The sequence below is a fragment of the Manis javanica genome, chromosome 16 (genome assembly GCF_040802235.1).
Source record: "Manis javanica isolate MJ-LG chromosome 16, MJ_LKY, whole genome shotgun sequence".
NCBI lineage: Eukaryota > Metazoa > Chordata > Mammalia > Pholidota > Manidae > Manis > Manis javanica.
In genome coordinates this window covers 19528184-19548860 of record NC_133171.1, presented here as the reverse complement: position 1 = coordinate 19548860, position 20677 = coordinate 19528184, and the positions used below count along the sequence as shown (strand labels likewise).

The following is a 20677-nucleotide window of genomic DNA, read 5'->3' as shown; positions in this document are numbered from 1 at the left end:
CACAGAGGGGCACTGTGCAGGCACCTGGCGATGGAGGCGAGAAGAGAGGACACCGACCACACTGCGGAGTGCAGCCAGGAAGAGGCAGGGGGCAGGGAGGCGGCCCGTCGGGGAGGGCGGAGGCGGACACGGCCGTCCTTACCGCAGCCCCACCGGGGGAACAGCCGACGTGGTGGGGGCAGCACGTGTGCGTGCCTGTGTCTGGGTCACCCACGGGCACCCCGAGGCAGCTCGGCCATACAGCTGAGTGTGAAGGTCACATCTATTCCGGCTGACAAATTCCCTGTGCCCCTCCCTCTCACCGCCCTCGGAGCCTCCATAAATTGGAGGCATAACAGAGCCAATCAACCCCTTTGCATTCAACACGAACCTTCCTCATGCTTGACTCCAATTAGATTCTCCAAGTATTCCTGACTTATTAGTGACAATGCAATGGGTGAAATCAAGCTTGCATTATCTGCCAGCCCCAAAGTTACAGATATATATATATGTAAAAAAAAAATAAATAAATATATATATATATATATGCATGATTATTTAGATTGCAGGTCCGTTCTCTCTCGCACCAAACTTAAAGTTCACAAGGCCCATCATTTATCCCATATATAACGCCCTTATATCACCAAGGGGTCCAGACATCAAAGGATTTTGCTTTCCCTTTTACCACTGTGACCAACAGAGGTGGGTAGAGAGGAATTCAGACTGGCATGTGGAATAACATGAGAATAAAAGGTTTTACAATATGAAAATATCGATGTAAAAGGGCCCAGCAAAACTACTTGGGTGACAGAAATGTTCCACGTCTTAATGGTGATTACAGGCAGGCGCACCATAAACACTCAGGGAAGCATACACTTAAAAGGGGTGCATTTTTGCGGGTAAATTATACCTCACTAAAGTTGATTTAAAAAAATATTACCCAGGAGCCAATCACTCAGTGTGAAATGAGCTGCATTAATGCTCTCCCTTCCCTTCCAGCCCTTCACGTCGTAGCTGCCTCACTAATCCTCATAAAACACCTTTAAGAACGGCAGGCAAAATGCAAATGATATGCAGGTAAGTCAGTTTTTCTACTTTTTAGGAACATATCATTCGTTGGCCTAAAAGGACATCTTAATAAATCTTGTCTCTGGTTCTCAATAGTTGGCATAAGGAAATTGTACCTTATTCCCTATTGCCCTCAAATGTAGAAGAAAGCAAGAAAATTAAAAGGTCTGAACCCCATCACTGGATAAAGAACAAGCAATTCAAATCCATAAAACAGCAGAAAATTGTAGTGTTATAGTAAGGAGGAAAATATAAGTGAAATGGTGTCAAATTAATACACTGATGCTGCTTTCCTGAAGAGAAACCCAAAAGTCTAAGGGTTTGTTTTGCTTTTGTTTTTTTTGGTAGAAACATATAAATTTGGACAAAAATGATATTAGTCTGGCAAATCTCATGGGCTTAAGTTATCACCATTGTGGAGCTTCAAAGTTCACTTTGATTTTATTTTAAATGTTTTTAGAAGTCTGAAAAGTATGTAAATATCAAAGGAAACTCATGTATCTCAACTGAAAAAGGTTGGATTACTTTTCTCTAACAGTTCTTAGTGTCAGTCATGTTTAATCCCTAGATGCGGCATGTTTGCAAATTTAATTGGGTGATAAAGAAATCTTTCCTCCAAGTCTAGTCACACAAACCACCCAAAACGTGACCACCTGAGCACAGTATTCAAATATTGAAAATCACTTGTAAGAAAAAATAAGGTGTTTGTTCTATTTGATTCAAATCTAAATATTGGCCATTTAATTGGCCAATATTTCAACAATCACTGAGACAAACTCAAGAGTTCAGACCCAGAAACTGGTTCTCTGGTCCTTAGAAAACTTCACATAGCTTTCTCTGAGTCAATAGTTCCATTCTCTTTTTAGAAGCAGGAAGGAAAAAAATTATTACAAGTGACTCAAAACAAAGTAACTTAACCATGCTTCATTAGTGAGATGTTTTCAGAGCCCAGCCGCTTTAGACAGCTGTGATGTTAAATCTTGTTCCTTATCCAGTAGCTCTAATATCAGGGTTGATACTGACCTTGCTGTTTTATTTTACATTTATCTTTGTGGTGACAGATAACACATTAGTTTTAGTCATAATTTTAGATTAAGGAATAACCACATGCTCATCCAATTAAAAAGTACAATTTGGGGGTTAGAAACGTTCAGATAGGTAGATGATAAGATAAAGGTCAAGTTAAGATGAAAATCATCAACGTCAACTCATAAAAATGTGTTTGCATCTTTAATTCTATCTCAAAAGTGGCTTAACACAGCAACTTCAGTACTCATGAGAAATGACCCGATGCACCCATTAGAATGTGTCTCGACTGTTCTTTTCCACTGCATGTGGACTTGTATTTATTATTCTGGAACACATCTTTGCCAGTGAGCAAGTACACTTCGCAAAATTTCTGAAGAGTAGCTGAAAAAACCCACTTAAGAAAATGTTCATCGGTCAAGATGAACAACTTGAGCATTACAAAAAAGGAGAGTGTGAGTAAAAAGTGTCTTCTCAATGTGGTCCAAATACGACACAATGCTTCCCTGACTGTCCCAGCACAAACCAGGCCGACTCGCTTGAGTGTCCTCTCCGCAAAAGGCAACCTTGAGAAATGATCAGAATTATTCCTATTATCACTATGCATCCTGGTACTTCCGCATCATCCCTGTCTAATGGTTCTTACTACTGCTTAGTAATAACAGTAACACATTAATGAAATAGCTAACCCCTGCTATTTACCATGTGCTAGCAATTATTCTACATGCTTCATCTGTTTCACGCAAAGTTGGATTTAAGACACAGTTAGGTTAAGCAGTTTGCTCCAGATCACCCAGCTAGTACCCGTAGGTGCTGAAATTTACACCCAGAGCACCTGGACTGCAGAAATAGCTCCTAACTGCTGCATCAGTTAGGAAAGGAAAACCCCAAATATTCCAGCAAAATCTAACTTGGCTTCTCAGACAGTCTATTCCCTTTTGGTACTGAGCACACTTTCTTGCAGCCAAAGTAATCTTGGGAAAGGAAAACTTTGGAGATATTAAAGATAAAGCAAAACCAAAAAAAGTCAGCAAGATAGAACTTCGACTTGGACTAATGCTTAGCTGAACTTGGTATCATAAATTTTCAGACAGTGTTAGAGCCAAGAGACAGTAAGCAACTGCTGTGATTTCATAACCTAAAATTAAGTTCTTCATCTCAGTGTTATAAAATATCAGCATGGAAAAAGTGAAATGCATCAAAATATCAATAGAATGATGAACAAAATGTTGTCTCTAATATTGTTTAACACTGAATGGGAATCACTTTTATAATTAGAAAAAAAATTACATTAGAAAGCTATCTGAGATTTCAGAGAGGATATATGCCTCCTACATCTGCTGCGTGAAGAATCCCAGAACCATACAAAAGCTCACTGGGAGGTCCTCAAGGGCAGCAGAACTCGCTGCTGAACACCAAACAGGTTGTGCAGAGAATGCTGGGAACGGGAACTTCGTCCAAGTCTGGGTGACCCGCTGGCTGGATCAACCTTTACTTAAGTGGTGCCAACATATATGGCCTCTGCTTGTTGGCCCAAGGCAGTGGTAGTCGGAGCTGTCAGGGTCTGGAGCCACATTTACACGGCCATTATCCAAAAAGGCCACTCAACAGTATAGAGCCTGTCATTATGTGATCATCTGATGCAGAAATTAAGGGCCTCAGAGGGCCCAGACTAGAAGCAGCAAAACCACTAGTGCTGTGATGGACGCGGCCTAGGCATCAAATAAAAACACTCCCCCCACAGACTCTCACCTAGGCACAGCTCTTCCTGTGCAACGCGTAGTGTCTTTCCTGGTGTCTGATCCTAGACATCCAGGGGGCACCTACTATGCACAAGGCAGGGGCTGAGGGGCTGGCTGCTGGGGGAAGGAATGGTGGAGAAACGGAAGAGAAGTAAGGCAAGGGGCTCTGCCCTCGAGCTGACAATCTAGAAGGGGTGATAAGCCATTTGCACAAATTCATCTGCAACATGGAGCTGCTTATTATCTTCACTCAAGTATTTGGGAACATGTACTCAGCAGGTCATGACTGAACTCAGAACTATAACAAAACTACCAGTACACGAGTGCACAGCATTTTACAGGTATCGTTCTGTTCGTAAATAAGATAAATCAATAAGCCAGCAAGCGGGCCCACACACACTAACAAAATGTTCACAGTAAGCTGTGCCTCAAACCTTTAAAACACTGGAAATCAGTGGAAAAGGACCAGAAGCCTGGAGCGGCCCTTCACAGACCCAGAGATCCCAAGCCGCATGACCAGAATCTGCCCGGCAGCCTCCAAAGCTCGCCTGTCCAGCTATGCCCGCCCTCCCAAGGGGAACAGCTGACCTGTATTTAGACGAAGGCACCCATATGATTCTTACATGTGCTTTATCTCCTCTCTACTACCCACAGCTCCTCAACTGCCAATGGAGAAAAAGAAGATGGCATAGTTTATTAAAATATAAAATGCCCAAAAACCCCTCCCAAAAGTCCAGTCAAAAGCCCAAAAACCAATGTCAAGGCTGCAGCCTGGCCAGAATGAGAAACGAGCACTCTACATTCTGTATTTGACACCCCAAAGACCACTCACAAGCTGGTCCAAAGCAGCCCAGCGCCCTGTGTGCGTCTGTCCGCCAACCCAGTGAGCCAGTAAAATGTAAGGAGTTTCCAAGTGAGGACTGGCCTCCGCCCAGCGGCCCCAGAGCAGGTGGCGTGAGGGACACTGCCAGCTCCTGCCCCGGCTAACAGTGCTCGCACAGGGACACTCACAGTCAAGTCCCTAGGGCCATGTGGCCGTGTGCTGATGGAACACCCTGCTGTAAAATTACACGTCTTTATTAAAAGGGGTCACAGTGTGCAAAAGAGACGCCACAAGCAGCTGAAGAGCGTTCATGTAAAACAGCTCTTCGGGGAACTAGAAATGTGAGCACTATAGTTTTTCTCCAATTTATTGGCCCCTGAACACCCATCAGTTCCTAAGCTACAGCTTCTGTCAGCTTCAACTCCCTTGCAAAGGGCGGCCGGGTGCCCTGACAGAGCACCGCTGGACAAGCAGCGGGCAGGGGGCCTCTCACGCAGGTCCGGGAGGTCCTAGCCAGCAGGCACCTCTCGCTGCAAACACCGTGGGTGACAGAAGCGCTCTGAGGCCGCCTCCTTCTACCCGGGGAGCCGGCGGGATGAATGAGGTGGCACCAGAAAAGATGTAGCTTTGGTTTGATTAAATTTCTGCACATTCAGATTCTAACACAAGTTTTCAGTGCACGTGTGTGCATGCACACACACACACACACACACACACACACACACACTTCTCCAACTCTAATGCAGATCAAGCACCAATCTGCTTCATTTCCACAGCAGCCCATCTTAGGCAAACACGTGAACAAGCTGGCCTTCTGAACATTTATTTTTGTCTTTATTCAGGGCAATGGGTTTTGGCCGCATGAGTGGAGGAAGGGCACCAGAACCAGGAGAATGTGATCAAGGCTTTCAAATGGGTAAAACCTTCTTCTGCTTAGCACCCCTGCCAGGGCCACCAACAACTCTAGAAGGAATTCACTAAACACGAGGCTTAGGGAGGAGTTCCAACCACCAGCATCCACAGCCAGGGCTACCCAGGATCCAGATGTTTAAGTCCAAGGCTGCATTAATAGATTTTTTTTTAAAACCCACACTGGTCATTGAAGCAGGCAAATTGCTTAAGTATGTAACTGACCTGAAATCTGTCGACTTTCCTGCTGTCATTGGATCTCCTGTCTCCATCCTGAAATTAAAAATTCCTCTGTGCTCCGTGATACCTAGAAGGATACTTTCTGACAGGATCTTAGCCATGCTGATTTCCAGCTGTTGAATCACGTAGGCTGAGCAAGTAAAAGGCATTATCTTTCCAATTTAAAACTGAAGTTATCTGTATTCAGCCATAAGAAGAAAACAAAGCCTACCTTTTGCAACAACATGGATGGACCTAGAGGGTGTTATGCTCAGTGAAATAAGCCAGGAGAAAGACAAGTACCAAATGATTTCCCTCATTTGTGGAGTATAACAACAAAGCAAAACTGAAGGAGTAAAACAGGAGCAGAATCACAGGCCCTAAGGGAATAACGGTCACCAAAGGGAAGGTGTTGGGGAGGGTGGGTGGGGACGGTGGGAGACAGGGATCAGGGATTAGCACACACAGTATAGGCAGGTCCCGGGGAAGGCAGTGCAGCACGGAGAAGAGAAGCAGTGCCTCTACAGCATCTTACTATGCGGACGGACAGTGACTGCAATGGCGGGGGGCGGGGGGGACTTGATAACATGGGTGAATGTTGAAACCACAATGTTGCTCATGTGAAACCTTCATAAGATTGTATATCAATGATACCTTAATTAAATAAAAACTGAAGCTATCTAACACAAATCTCATACCTTAAAACGTCTGGCCTTCTCTCCAGATCACCCAGCTGCTTTGGCAAGAACAATCAAAGCCATCAAGATGCTAGCGCTAAGCGCCCAGGCCATTCACACCCCGTAACTCCCCCTCTCCACTGCCCTGTCCTGTCCTTTGGTTCCAGGGCTGGGATGGGAGGATGGGGGGACAGCAATGAATGCAGAGCACGTGGAAGAGGGCAGACAGCACAGCACAGCTGAGAGCAGGGAGAGGCGAATGGGAGAAGCACACACCTGGGCCTCCCCACTTACAAAGCCACCGGCTATGTGTGATGGTTGAGACAGTTTATATACAAAGGGGAAAAGAAAAGAAAAGCACACATTTCATGTTCGTTCATGTCAATGTACGAAGTATTTAGCACATTGGAACTTTTCATTATCCTCTGTGTTAGTTTGTGTGCAGTTTTGCACACAAAAATTGGAGAGATTGATTAAAATTTGAGGGCATACATCTTTCCCTTATTCACACACACACACAAATATGCATGCGCTTAGGCTGCATGGTATATTTTTTCTAAGTTTTGATAAAATGACTAGTAAATTCAAAGGAAACTAGAATGTTTCTATGAAATAGCCTAAATATATTTTCCAAATGCAGTGTCAGCCAAAGAATGCCAAAAACCAAAAAATTACAAAAACAAAGAGGAATAAAATATATTTGCTTAAGAGGTACCAGAAAACCAGATATACAAATAAAAATATTTCTCTGTTTTGAATTTTTAATAGAGATAACTCTGAGTCCATGTCTGCACAGTGGTGAATGCTGGCTCAAGAATCACCAACCAGGAGACTGGGATAATAAAGTCAGTTGCCTCAGGAAGAAAATCTAAAGTATAGAAACCACCCAATATTACTGCACACAATGTCTCAGTAGCTCCCGACAATCATTTCCTCAGAAGTCAGGTATAGTTGGGTAGGACTGTCTATGAGTTCCCTATACCAAAGAAAGACTAGTAATCATATATCCAATTAACAGAAATATAATCAGGTACAACACATATTTCCTAAGAACATCCTATGTCTAAGGTAACAGAGGCCCCAGACCCAATAACTAGAACACAGAGCTGAGTTCCACAACTGAAACTAGAGTCCCATGCCTACAACCAGGACAGATCTGCAAACAGGCCCTCGTGTTCTTCAGATACTCTGGCAATGGCAAAATTCCAGGGAAGCCTGTTTTCACTTGGGTTTTCCCCCTCAGATCTGATTCTAAGCGTTGGCGCACCCTACCATCACCAGCCCCCATTCTTTGCACTTACACTTTTAAAAAGGTGTCAAAGTTTTCTCAAGAACATTTACTTCTTGCAAGTATTTGCATACAATTTCTGGACATAGATTCTTTACCCGAATGAATGACTGCCAAGTGAGCAGAGACTGGTGAACAGCCGTCGTGTAAGGAGTCCCCCTCTCAACGGAATTCACTGCGTCATCTCAGCAGAGGGGTGCTCCTCGGTGTCAGCTGAGAAGGGGAAGTATTGATCTGACATCACTGCAAAGGCGGCTTTCAAACGGACACTACATTAAGGGCCCACATTTAAACTAATTCAACAGAAAACTCCTAACACCTGAAAGTGAGAATTTTGAGATTTCCTTCTTATATTGCACCTTTTAAGGGTTTAAAGAAAACAAACAAACCTTCATTTATTAAACATGGAATGAGTAAGAAACTATATTAGAAACAAAACCCAGATGAGTGAGCTTTAAGTGTTCCACAGTAATAAAAATTATAAAATTATCAGCCCTCAGTGTGTTAAGTGCCAGGCACCGTGATAACCTTCCCCATCTCAATGATGTCTGTACTTTTTCTATTCCCACTTTACAGATAAGGAAACCAAGTCACAGAGGGCTAAGGGACTTGCTAACAAGTGGTGAGGTAGGATCCAAACACAAGCTGCCGGCCTCTGAAGTCTGCTCAGAGAGTCTTGGTCACTCACTACACCCTTCTGTCACAATCCCTGATGGTGTTTTACAAAAATAGATATTTACACTAACTGGTGGCCGCAGAGACACTGCAAAAGGCAAATAAAAGATTTCCTTTCATTGGGAGTAAAAGCCCTAGCTCAGATACAGGATAATTTGCAGTACTTATAAAAACTTAAACTTCGGTTACGCCGACTTTTAACTAGTGAGGTTATTTCAATATATCAAACTACAAAATCAAAGATGTACCCTGCCATTCAAAAAATTCAGTTATACACACCAATGGGGACTCTTTGTTCAATTTTTAAAAGAAAAAAATCCTTTAACCATTTCTAGTGCATGCTTTGGCCTAAAGGACCAAAGGAGACCAAGAAGCTCAAAACTCTAGCAGCTGATGTTCTCCCAGACATCACAGACCCCGGGACAAGCCGCTGCACGCCGCAGGACAGCGGTCGCCCACGGCGACATTCCCATCGGTTCCCAGGGAAGGAAAAAACGAACAAAACTAAATTTATCCAATGTTGAAATTCTAATTATGTCCTTCCTTCTATTCTGTTAAGACATCCTTTATTTTATTAAACAAAGTATCAACATACAGTGATGTATTTGTGTTGGAAAAAGCTAATTAAGTAATAAGCTGGCTAGAGAATTTAGAAAATATATCCCTCAGGAGTGCCATAGACCAGCAATTTTGGAAAATTATTTCCACTGCATAATTCATCATAAAAATGCAGACTATGCTCTCCTTCTCTGAGAGGAGTACTGTGATATCAAGGCCAGCAGTACTTCAAGGCTTCAGAAACTTAGTTGTATTACCATGCTAATGTGATCTGTTTGCACTGTAACTCTAGATCAAAATAGCAGATGTTTAAAACTGGATAGGGCTGCTCCAATTTAACACCATTATCTTGATAAGCTTTCCCTACCACATTCCTCCCTACTTATTCAAAACATTACTTACCCTTTTAAGTAACTTCAAGGATCTTTCATGTAATAATGTAACCATTCCCTGCTACAATTTGTACAGTGAATTCTAAACCTTAATTAACTCTGTGAATAGAAGTAGTTAAGGATAGAGAGCAAAAAAGCAACACAAGAGGGAAAAAAAAAAACCTAATAGTTTGTTACCCAGTTCAAAGAACAGCAAGTTACAACTGCTAGTTGGGCCATAAATCTTCACACATTTGTTTAGCTGGGATAATAGACAGGTGGCCACACAGAGCATCGTTTCTGAGGACTTGTTTTATTAAACCACAAAATCTAAGTCTATTAAAAGGTTTATTAATCTGTTCAGCAAACCACGTGTGGGTTCATTGTTTGTGGCCTTCCAGACTGGAGATAAATCTACTCAGTCCTCACAGTACAACGCCTGCACAGTTCCCCACGTTCCTTTGCCTTTTGTGACTTTCCTGAAGCTCCCAGCTTGAGACACATGAACATCTATGGTCACCTCCTGGTGGATGTACAATCCAGGGTGTGTCTCCTCAAGACAATACGAAGAGCCGACAGCAAATAGCAAAGCTTCCCCTTCCTCAAAGGCTTCCTTCCTGTTCCCTGTCTTTTAAAAAATCTAAGGCTCCAAACTTCTTTTCCCAAGGGAACTGCACGCCTCTTCTAACGGCAGCAAAACTCATCACACCTACAGACCGGACACTGAAGGGCCACAAAGAATCAGTAACTCCACTCTGCTTTCAAAAGAAAGGGTAAGAGGGCGCGTGCGTCAGAAACAAATCCAGCTGCCTAGGGAAGCTTTAAGCTGACAGCTCTGGAAATGTCATTTCTCCACCCCCATACATACATACTTATTGCATAAAACATCTGTATGCCTGTGAGAACAGCTTAAAAATTGCTGGTTGCCACATCTGTGCAAGAGGAAAGCTAATTGAAACTTGTAAGTCAGATGATTTACAATGCCCTGGAGCACACACAGTCACTGCTGTCCTAGACGAGGTCACAGGAATGTAAATGTCAGTAAGGAACCCAGGCTCCTCAGAGAGCTGATAGTGACTTCAGACGTCTGCAGCCAGTGGCCTGTCTTATTTCACCTGACACCTTCCATTCTCCCATCAGCTACTGCAGGCGAACAGCCTGTTGCAGTGACCCTGCCCTTCCCAGTTTTCCTAACATTCTGACAAGAAGTAAATTACAATACAACCCACTTCAGCTCCTATTAATGTCACCTATTTACTCTATTTGACTCAACCCTACATTTAAGTACACTTGAGGTAAATCTGAATTTCAGAGCTTAAAAAACTTCACAATTATCTGGTCTAGCCCTCAGTGGTACGGATGAAGAAACTGAGATGGAAAAGGATTCATGGCGGGCTCAAGGGCTCAGTCCAAGCTGGTGGCAGACCCAGGAAGCCCCAGCCTCCCCCCTGGGCCCGGCATGTCATGTGGATCCTCCCCCTGCAGGGCTCTCCAGGGCTCAGCAACCCTGCAGGAGCCGAGGCTGGGCCACGACATGGGTACCGGGCCTGGAGCAAGGAATGCAGTGCACATGCGGGTGAACACACGCTCCACACGTGGGCAGCAGGTGAGGAGGCAGGCAAGTACCCTGCATCCAGACGGTTTAGGCAATTCCTTGCCCCACAGTTCCGATAAAAACAAATAAGGAGAGGTGTTTTGATTAAACACACCTGGCTAGAGGGTGCGAGACTTTTTTGTTATAGGAATTTATTTCACTTTGTGAGGCTTTACCTTCACAATAATACATAGTCTTGGCACGAAAAATACCCTATTAAAGTTCTATAAATTGCCTTAAGGTAAACATTTAGGCTGGTCTTATGAGATTTTCTGACACTAATTCTGAGAAAGCTAATGGTTATGAGGACTTACATACATGATCAAAATCAAAATGGTAAAATAAATCAAAGTTACTTTATTAAAGTAAGCAAGTGGTTTTCAACCTTGGCTTCACATGAGAATCAACTGCTTGCATCCGGCCCAGTCAAACCTTTGGATGACTCAAGCCTCAGGCTTCCAGCCTCCAGAGGTGAGACCCAGACTTTGCAGAGCAGAGACAAGTCTTATCTACTCGGTTCTGTCCAAATTCATGACCCACAGAATCTATGGACAAAAGAGAATGGTTGTCTTAGGCCACCCCAAAATTTCTCGGTGATTTGTTAAGCAACAATAGTTAACTGAGACTTCTGCGAAGCATTTAAAAATCCCAGTGCCTACGAGGTGCTACAACCCAATTAAGCCAGAATCTTTGGGGGGTGGGATTCCAGGTGATTCTAATGTGCAACCAAGTTTTAGAACCATATCTAGACACCTAGGCCTAGACCAGTAGCCACCTGCCACATGTAGTTGTATTTAAATTAATGAGAATAAAATTTAAAATTCAGTCCTTCCATTGCACTAGGCACAGTTTAAGTGCTTAATCATATGTGGTTAGGGTTACCATATTGGAGAGAAGACATGTGGAATATTTCCATCATCACAGAAAATTCTGTTGGACAGTGCTAACCCAGATCAGCAGCTCTAAAGCTTGGTCTGGAGGAACAGCATGGCACCACCTGGGAACTTAGCAGAATTACTAATTCTCGGCCACTCCCCAGACCTACTGGATCAGGGCATTCTAAGGCGGGGCTCTCCACATGACACCGATGCGCGCTGAAGAGTAAGAACCACTGGTCTTGTCACTGTCCATAGAAAATCATTTTTCTAGCAGCTGTCTCACACTGAAATCTGAAAACTGGAGAGTTCATGTTGTCACGCAATTTCAAGGAGTATTTTTGTGTTAACAAGCCTACTTAAGAAATGTCTTTGAATTATCAAAGGATTCTAAAAAGTCTAACGAAGATGCTCTCAGTTATTTACAATTAAGAGAAACAATCTGAAGGTTCAAAAATGTAAAAATGTTAAAAATTCTGAAAATCGACAAACTATTTCAATTATTACAATTATAATTGTGAAAACTATGTTGCATGACAAAATATAATGGGAGAAAAGCAAAACAAAATTGCAATGACAAATATGTGTATTATATGAACAAGGACAAGGTAAAGGTACAGCAAAAATAAGAATGACTTGTTAGGCTCGGCGAAACAAGGACCCCCACCCCCGCACACACCTTTTATTTCTGCCATGCTTCTATACAGAGTCTCCTATGCAAAAAATTTCAGAGTATCCAAGGAAGCAATTTTTAAAAGGATACAACTGTGCTTTGATGTGAAAAGTCCACCAGAAGAACAATTCAGTAAAATATTTCTACTGCTTTATCAATGATTCACAAATTGATCATCTCATAAGAACATGAAATCGAAGCAAGATTCAAGCGAATGGTGAGGCCTGGCCAGTCACCCTGACAGTCTATATAAGGCTTTCTCCTCGCTTGGCTTTTAACCTTAGACGCCCCCCAAGTGAAAACTTGACGTTTTTTTGTTTCTTTAGTTTCCACATAGTTGGTTGTTGGGTGATAAAAAAACAAATAAACTAATTTCCAAGGAGAAATTTCTCATGTTTTCTTCTTACATTTTCAGATCTAAATTCCCAGAAATATTGTGTATCATGATCTTTGGAAAGATAGCTCCTGAATCTCACATAAATCACTCTTGATTTTATTAATGTTTTCATATAAATTTAAGCATTACTTCCTTTTGTGACAGCTGTTGTTAGTAAACTTCATTTTCCTACATTATCAAGGTACAAAGTGATCTGAGTATTTGGGTGTCTTGTTAGTTTCTCTGCTACTGTTGCCTTGCAAGTGCTGGGCTCCAAACCCCCTTACATTCTAAATGCATAAACACCTTTGCTCTGCCTCCAGGGAAGATGCGAGAAAAGCTGACTGGTTGAATAACTCTGAAAACCTTGACGTTTTCAGGAAGCTTACTAACTGGGGGAGACTTGTTCCTAATATGAGCGCATGGCATGTGTAATTTTATTGATAACTGGAAGTAATCCAAGTTACCCCACTTATTTCTAACTACATTTTGCCAGAAGCTGAGTTAAGTGGTAGGATGGTAGGATGATAAAATGGCCAGTTTGACATGATTTTGAAAATTTTTCCTAGCCCAACAAGCATACACATTTAAAAATTAAAGGTGACCAGAAAAAATCTATTAACTAAATGTATGTAATTGTGATGCAAAAATAGGATTTTTCTAAGTTTTCTAGATTTTTGTACTGAGTAGAACTAATTACCTACATGACTGTGGGGAATTAAGAGTTGTCTAGGGTAGCTACCACCTTCAATTCTAGTATTTACATGCTCTTATTAAAGAGGAAATTATTGTTTTTATTTTTATTATTGGAAATTAAATAGAAAAGGAACTGGATTAGAGACTTTTACCAGTAATTTTTTTTTTAATAACAAAGAGAATTTACAAAATCCTTTCTGGGTGCTGAGCATTCTTGAATACAGGCACTGAGAACACAAAGATGAACCATATATAGTATTTGGCCTGGAGAAACCTCAGAGGCTCGCATACAGCTACAGCTGAGAAGGCCCTTAACAAAAAGAGGCCAACAAAAACAAAACAATGTACTTTTAAAAACAATGCACTTAAAAATAAACAGCAGACTATCTAGAGGAAACTATCATTAATGTCCTCGGAAAGAGAAAAAACACTACAACCAAGAAACAAGAGGAAGATGCTATTTTTTTTAAAAAGCAGAGATTAAAAGAGAGCTCTTGGAAATTAAAAATATAACAACAGAAAAGAAAAATTAAACATAAGGGTTGGAAGATAAAGTGGAGGAAATCCCCCAGAAAGTAGAACAAAAGACGAGAGACAAAAGTAAAAAGGAAAGTAAATGAGATGACTAGTTCAGGAACCCCCTGTCCAAATAAGTGTTTAGGAAAGAATTAAGAGGAGAATTGTTCATGAATTAACTCAGGATTTTTTTCCCGATCTGAAGTACACAAATTTCCAGGTCAAAAAGGCCCACAATTGTTATTTCAAGAAAATGAAGAAGAATATTCTAAAAGATTCCAGAGATGGAAAATCTTGCGTTTTTCAAGTTCTCAATTTGTGACCCATTAGTGGGTTATGAAATTAATAAGTCACAACCATCATTTCTAAAATGAATTAGAAAAGAGGGGCATAGAAAATAACAGAGATATTGCACAGAGTAAATTTCTCATGAACCTTCACACACACACACACACACACACACACACACACAGTTCATGTATATTTTCAACTATGGACTGTGAACAAAATGATTTTAAAGTCACTAATCTATACTGCATTACAACTATTTTTAGTGTTGTCTTTATAAGTAAGGATTTTAATCTGCCTTTATTTTAAGGCAAAGAAATGGAAAACATTGACAGATAATGCAAATATTCCAGTATAATGCTCTGCAAAATCCCATTAATACCATGCATTAAGAATGTTGACTTCTGTATTAGTGAAATCTAAATATTCTGCTTTCTTACAATCTACGTTGTAATATCTGAGTCAGAAAGAAGGGTAACAACACAGAAAACAGAATAAAATTCAGAGTCACCAAAAATAATTTTATGTGGAACACTACTGTTTTTTAGGTGATCTAGCTTTTGAATTTTATATGACTTTCACTAATTTTTAAATTTCTGGTCTACGGAGACACTTGGGCAGAAGTAACCATCCTAGAAGCCTTTGGAAGAGCAGGGGACGTCAACTTGGGAAACAAAACAAAACAACCTTGCAAAATATTACACATAAACTAGAAAATACATCTGCAGTTGACCAAGGAGTGGCTCTCTTCCCCTAACTTCCTTCATACCCTCTTCAAGCTACACTGTACACTTTGCAGAACAGGAAAACCGGGCAAGTCAGAACTTTGGTGCTGTTCTACTAAGAGCCCAAATTCAGCCCGATGTTTCTCTTACCCTTAGCTAGGTTATATACACACACGACTTTGGATGCTTACCCAAAAATTCACTTACATACAATAATCAAGAACAGAAACTTCTATAAGTAAACAAATTTCATCATACTCTCTTCATGAAAAAGCTTCACTTCTAAAGTTATAAAGATCAGCTTCATAAACCACCCACCAACTTATATTTTACAACCTCTATTCCCATCTATACTGGATATAAAAACCAATGAATGAGTCTTAATATACTGGCATTTAAAGATAAAAAAAGATACTTGTTGAAATATATATAAACCATATGTACTTACATCTGTGTGTCTGAAAATATGCACGAGAACTTAATGACTAGTTAGGGAATTTCTGGAGGTGAGGGGATGGAAAGGTTCAGGGTGAGAGGAAGATTTCTTGCACAGTCTGTTTATACTTTGATTTTTAAACTATAACCTATTTTAGCAAATTAGGGGTTCTCATTTCACTCATTCCATTCCTGCCTCCTGAACTGTTTGCTTCTGCATCCTATTGCACACCCTGCACACACACACACACACACACACACACACACACACTCGTCCAGAAGTGATCTGTGGCAGGTACACTTACACTTTCTTTGACAAAGGACTTTCTCCTGATCTTAAAAAAGTAAACCTGTACTGCAGCACAAACACCTCCTGTCTTTGCAGGCTGCTGGGACTGTGGGTCACTTTCGCAACCCCTCCTCAATGCTTCCATCATGCTGGGAACCTAAACTCAGTGCAGGTATTTGCTGAACACCTGCTATATGCCAGGTACTGTTCGGGGGCATGGTACACAAGGGTAAGTAGGACAAGGCATAGGCCTTCAGGGAACTCAAAGCCTCAAGGAGACAGAAGAGGACAGAAGTAATTTCCTAATAATACAGTATATGCAATGGTAAAAGGATAGTCTACATAATCTACCACACTGTATTTTAACTAAGTTTTCCTCTCTCTTCTATATCTCCCAAAGGTAAGAACCCTCTGGCATAGACACTAGGCCGGTAGTGATCTCTGCATGTGGTACCTGACGATAAGAAGTTCATAAGTGCCCCCTGCGTAGCACTGCAACGGTATTTTAAGAAACATGGTCATATATATCTTAATGTTTTAGAATAGTGATTGGTATACAGGCCAACCATTAAGCTGGATCTCTGCAACGTATTATAATCTCAGAATTTCCAAACAGGCATCAGATCCCTAACATGTAGTCTTGCCTTCAATTCCATAAGGGGAGAAGAATTATGAAAGCTCAGCCTGTTTTTTTTCCCCTGGAAATCAATGCACTTGATTGTTTTCACTAGTAGGACCAAAAAGTTTTATCCAGTAGGTAAAATTTTCTATTTATGGTTAGTATATTAGTAAATTTCTTGCAATTTTCAGAAAAACGGTAATGCTCAGTTTGATGCAGGTTTGCCAACACTAATTTCAAGCCTTCTTACACTTCAAACCGTGGACTTCTAGGTAAAGAAAGATATTCTTGCCTTGCACTGAGCCCTATCCCCAAACAAATGACAGAAATGAACTGCAAACATAACATGAGCACTGATGCAATTAATCAATTGAGAGCCCAAGGGAGGAACTATTCCTATTTTTAAATGCACTATTGCTTTAAAGGAAAACCTGGTGGAGAAAAATAGGAAGCCAAGCTGCTAATGGACATCAACACGCATTTGGTGTCTCCATCCTTGCAAACAGTCATCCTGACCTACAAGCAGCACTGTGTGTGTTGACTCCTCTCAATCTGTCCATGAACTGAACTGACCCCATCACGCCCCAGAAAGGGTCTGTCCACCACTCTTAAGAATCTTATCCGTCAGGACAGAACAGAAAACACTCCTGTTTCAATGCTATTCTTACAGCTCCAGATAAGGGGCTATTCCAATAAGCAAGCACATGGATAAAAATCTAAATCACCCTGCAAACCTTTACTTAAAAGATTCTTAATAGTAACCTCAGTGGCAGCCCTAAAAATGATCAAATGATTATTTAGCATTTCTAACCAACTGTCTACTTATCATTTCTATCTAAATTCCATAAAATTAAATCTGTTTCTCTCCACAAATGACAAAGCTCCATTTCATTAAAGAACAGCTAACAGCACCACCGCTTACGGTTAAGAGTGACAAGGAGCAGGTGCCCAACCAGCAAGGAAGACAGAAGCTGCAGCTACGAAACAAGTTACTATTCTACCTGTTTCCCAGACTGCTTTGAAGAATCCGACCCAGCAGATTTTTTTTTTTCTGAAACAATATAAAAATATCCAGTTTTGGGGGGAAAAATGGTGATGTGGGCATCTAATTTAATATGTGAATATTTTAACTGACTCAATGAGTCTTATTTATTATCACCACGAAATACTCAACTACACCACAGCAAGTGTATGTATAATACTCTAAGTATTTAAAATGTATCTAAAAATATTGAAGGACACATCCTTTCCTGAAAAGTATTTAGCACAATATTTTAAATACAACTTAGCTATTTACTACCACCACAACAATCTGCTACAGGAAGCCTAATGTTTGCAAACTGGATAAAAATTTCTATCCTCGGCACAACAATCAAAGCATCCCCAGTCTTACCTCCTTGTAAATTCTTCCCCTAAATTTAGTAAAACTGTTCTTGAATACCACAAGATAATAGACTGGACGCAGTTGCTCCCTCTAGCAATAATGTAACAAACCCTACCTCAGAGCCTCTCCAGTGAAAATCTGTCAAGAGCAAATAAAAAAAAAAAGGCACTAAATTGTGGCGCATGGATCAACAGGTGAGTTCTAGAAACTCATATGCATGTCAGAGAGGAACTAATTTTGTCAGATCGCCCCTTCACTTTTATCTTTTTACAAGCTACTACACTGCAATATTGAATGAATTCCAAACGTTTTCTTCTCGGAGGCTTACCAGAAAAAAATGCCAAATATTCAAATTATTTTAGGGCTTTTTCCCATAGTGCTGCGTGGAACAGAGCAGAATTAATAAGGATCCAACAGTTACCACTTTTCAAATGCAAATATGTTGCCATCTAGTAAATGCAGCCGCTTTTGAAACATCCCCTCCGTGTCTATACAGCTCGGGGCACTACTTTTGTTTCCTTGAAAATCAAAATTCGCGCATTACATTCAGGCATTATCTCAACCTGGCCCCAACAAAAAAAAACAGATTTTAAATGGCCCGGACTAAGCCATTCATAGTGGGGGTCCCCTCGTTTCACACGCAAAGTGCCCAAACAATTCTGCCAAATAAAGCCAGCAGCGCGATGGTGGGAAGAGCCAGGGGCGCCGGACCCCACGAAGCACGAGGCCGAGGGGCGGCCCGCCGCCCGCCTCCGGCCTCAGCCTTCGGGGCTGCAGCCTGGGCCGCGGGCCGACCGTCCTGGGCCCGCTCGGGGCCTCCGCGGGCGCGGGCGGGCGCGGGCGGGCGGCGGGCGCACGGCCAACAGGCGGAAGCCGCCGGGACGGGCGGGGCGGCGGGACGGGGGCAACTTGGACTTGGGACGGCCCCGGGGGGGCAGCGCGCGACAAACTTGAAGCCGGCCTCCGAACAATAGGAGGGGCGCCCCGCTTCCCCGGCGCGGACCCGGGGGCGCCCGCTTACCGTTCTCCCTGTTTGCTGTTGGCGGGCGGCGGGTGCAGCACCGTCTGGTTCCCGTCCATGTCCACCACGCACTTGGTGTTCAGCTCCAGCTCTGAAAGCAAAGCGGGGGCGCCGTCGCCGGTCGGGCTTCCGCGCCGCGCGGGGCTCTCCCGGGAGGGGCCGGGCCGGCAGCCGGCGCGCCGGGCTCTCCGCGCTCGCCGCCCCCCGGCCCCGCGGCCGCCGCCCCGCCCCGGCCCCGGGAACCGCCGGCGGAGAGCTGCTCACCTCGTCGGCTCATGGGCCGGACCCGCACGGCCACTTTCACCTTGGTGTCCGCCATGGCGGCGGCGCCCGCGCGCCCCGGGGCCCCTCACGCGCGCCCCGAGCGCCGCCGCGCCGCCGAGAGCTCGTCGAGGCAGCGCCGCGGCGCGCGGGCCATCCCGGGGGAGCGCGGCGCGGGGCACGGCCGGGCCGGGAGGGGCGGCGCGCGGGGCGGGGCGGGGCGCGCGGAGGCCGCGCCGCCGGGCCCAGGCGCTGCTCTAGCCGCGCGGGCCCAGCCGAGCGCGCCGCGCCGCGGCCCCTCGCGGCCGCCCCGGGCCCGGCCGCGCCGCCATCTTCCGCGCCGCCCGGGAGGCTCCGCCGGCCGCGCGCGCGCCCGGGGGTGGGGGGCCCGGGCGGGGAGGGTCGGCGGCGCGCACGGAGGGTTCTCAGGCGGCGGATCCCGCCGAGGGCCGAGCCCGCCGCCGGGGCGGGACGGGGACCCGATCGCTGTGTTCGCGGGCGCCCCCTGGGCGATCGCCCCCCGGGCCCGGCCTTTCGAGGCGTCCGGAAGCCTCGAGTCCCGATTTTGGAGCTGAGGGAACGTTTCGGTTTTGCTCCAAATGGGGGAGTTGTTCTGGGGCCTCCTGCGGGCGGGGCGCTGCGGGGTTGGGGCCCGCAACGTGAGTGAAGTCAGGCGTCCCGGACCCCGGCCGCACCCGACGGTGGGAGAACGGCCCCGAGCCCGCGCAGGTGGCGCGAGAGGGCGTCGAGGGCCCCGACAGGCGCCCCGTTCTGAGCCCTCCTTCCACGGGACGCTCCGCCGACGCCCCTTCCTCGCCCCCGTCACGCTTCAGGGTCCGCTGATCGGTCCGCCTGCGACGGGTGCGCGGCGCCCTTGCTCTCCTAGTCCCTTCACCCGTCCATCCCGTCCGCCAGCGTGTCCTGAGCACCTACTAGGCGGCAGGCACTGTTCTTGGCTCCTGGGATATGTCACTGAACGAAGAGGGCAGAATGAACAGCCCCCCGGGGCTGACAGTCTAGTTCTGCGCCTGTCCCCGCACCTTTGGGCTCCCGTGACATCCTCACAACTGAGCTTCCCAGCTTTTCTCTCCGTAATCTCTCCCGTGTCCAGCTTCCAGACCGATTTTTCATGAATGAAATTTTATTCTTGGACTGTGCGCGCTATTTCCTTGTCCAAAAGGCCCTCCTGGTGATCTGGCCTGTCCTATTCAGTATCACCCCCCGCCCCCCGTTCTTCACTTCACCCAGAACCTTTTTGAATGCGAGATTTCCATCCCTGGGCTAAGCCATTGTTCTGTAGTTTCCATCGGTGTGAATTAGAGGGTTGAAGTGTGTCTCCCAAAGACACGTTCAAGTCCTCACCCCCCAGTACTTGCAAATGGGACCCTATTTGGCAATAGGGTCTTTGCAAATGTAATCAAGTTAAAATGGGCTCACACTGGGTTAGGATGGGCCTCCCATCAGTGAGTGGAATGTCCATGAGAGAAAGGACAGGGGGCCTTGAGAAGGCCACGTGAAGGTGGCGGCGGAGACTGAGTGATGCAGCCAAAAGCCAAGGGGTGCCGGGTGAAAGGGAATCTGGCCGCGACC

General features: G+C 44.4%; 1 protein-coding gene across 7 annotated transcripts in view; it reads right to left on the bottom strand.

Annotated features, from left to right (window-relative positions):
• The window catches only part of KIF13A (kinesin family member 13A), a 172868-nt gene extending 153583 nt beyond the window's left edge, over nucleotides 1-19285 (bottom strand). For all 7 annotated transcript variants that reach the window (XR_012126288.1, XM_073224702.1, XM_073224704.1 and 4 more), the window contains exons 1-2: nucleotides 19091-19285; nucleotides 18827-18917 (exon numbers count right to left, since the gene is read on the bottom strand). Coding sequence is in view for 6 of the 7 variants with exons in the window: in XM_073224702.1 (XP_073080803.1) it covers nucleotides 18827-18917; nucleotides 19091-19145 (146 nt within the window). In the remaining variant the exon portion in view is untranslated. The remainder of the gene's footprint in view (nucleotides 1-18826; nucleotides 18918-19090) is intronic.
• Nucleotides 19286-20677: the final 1392 nt, after the last annotated feature.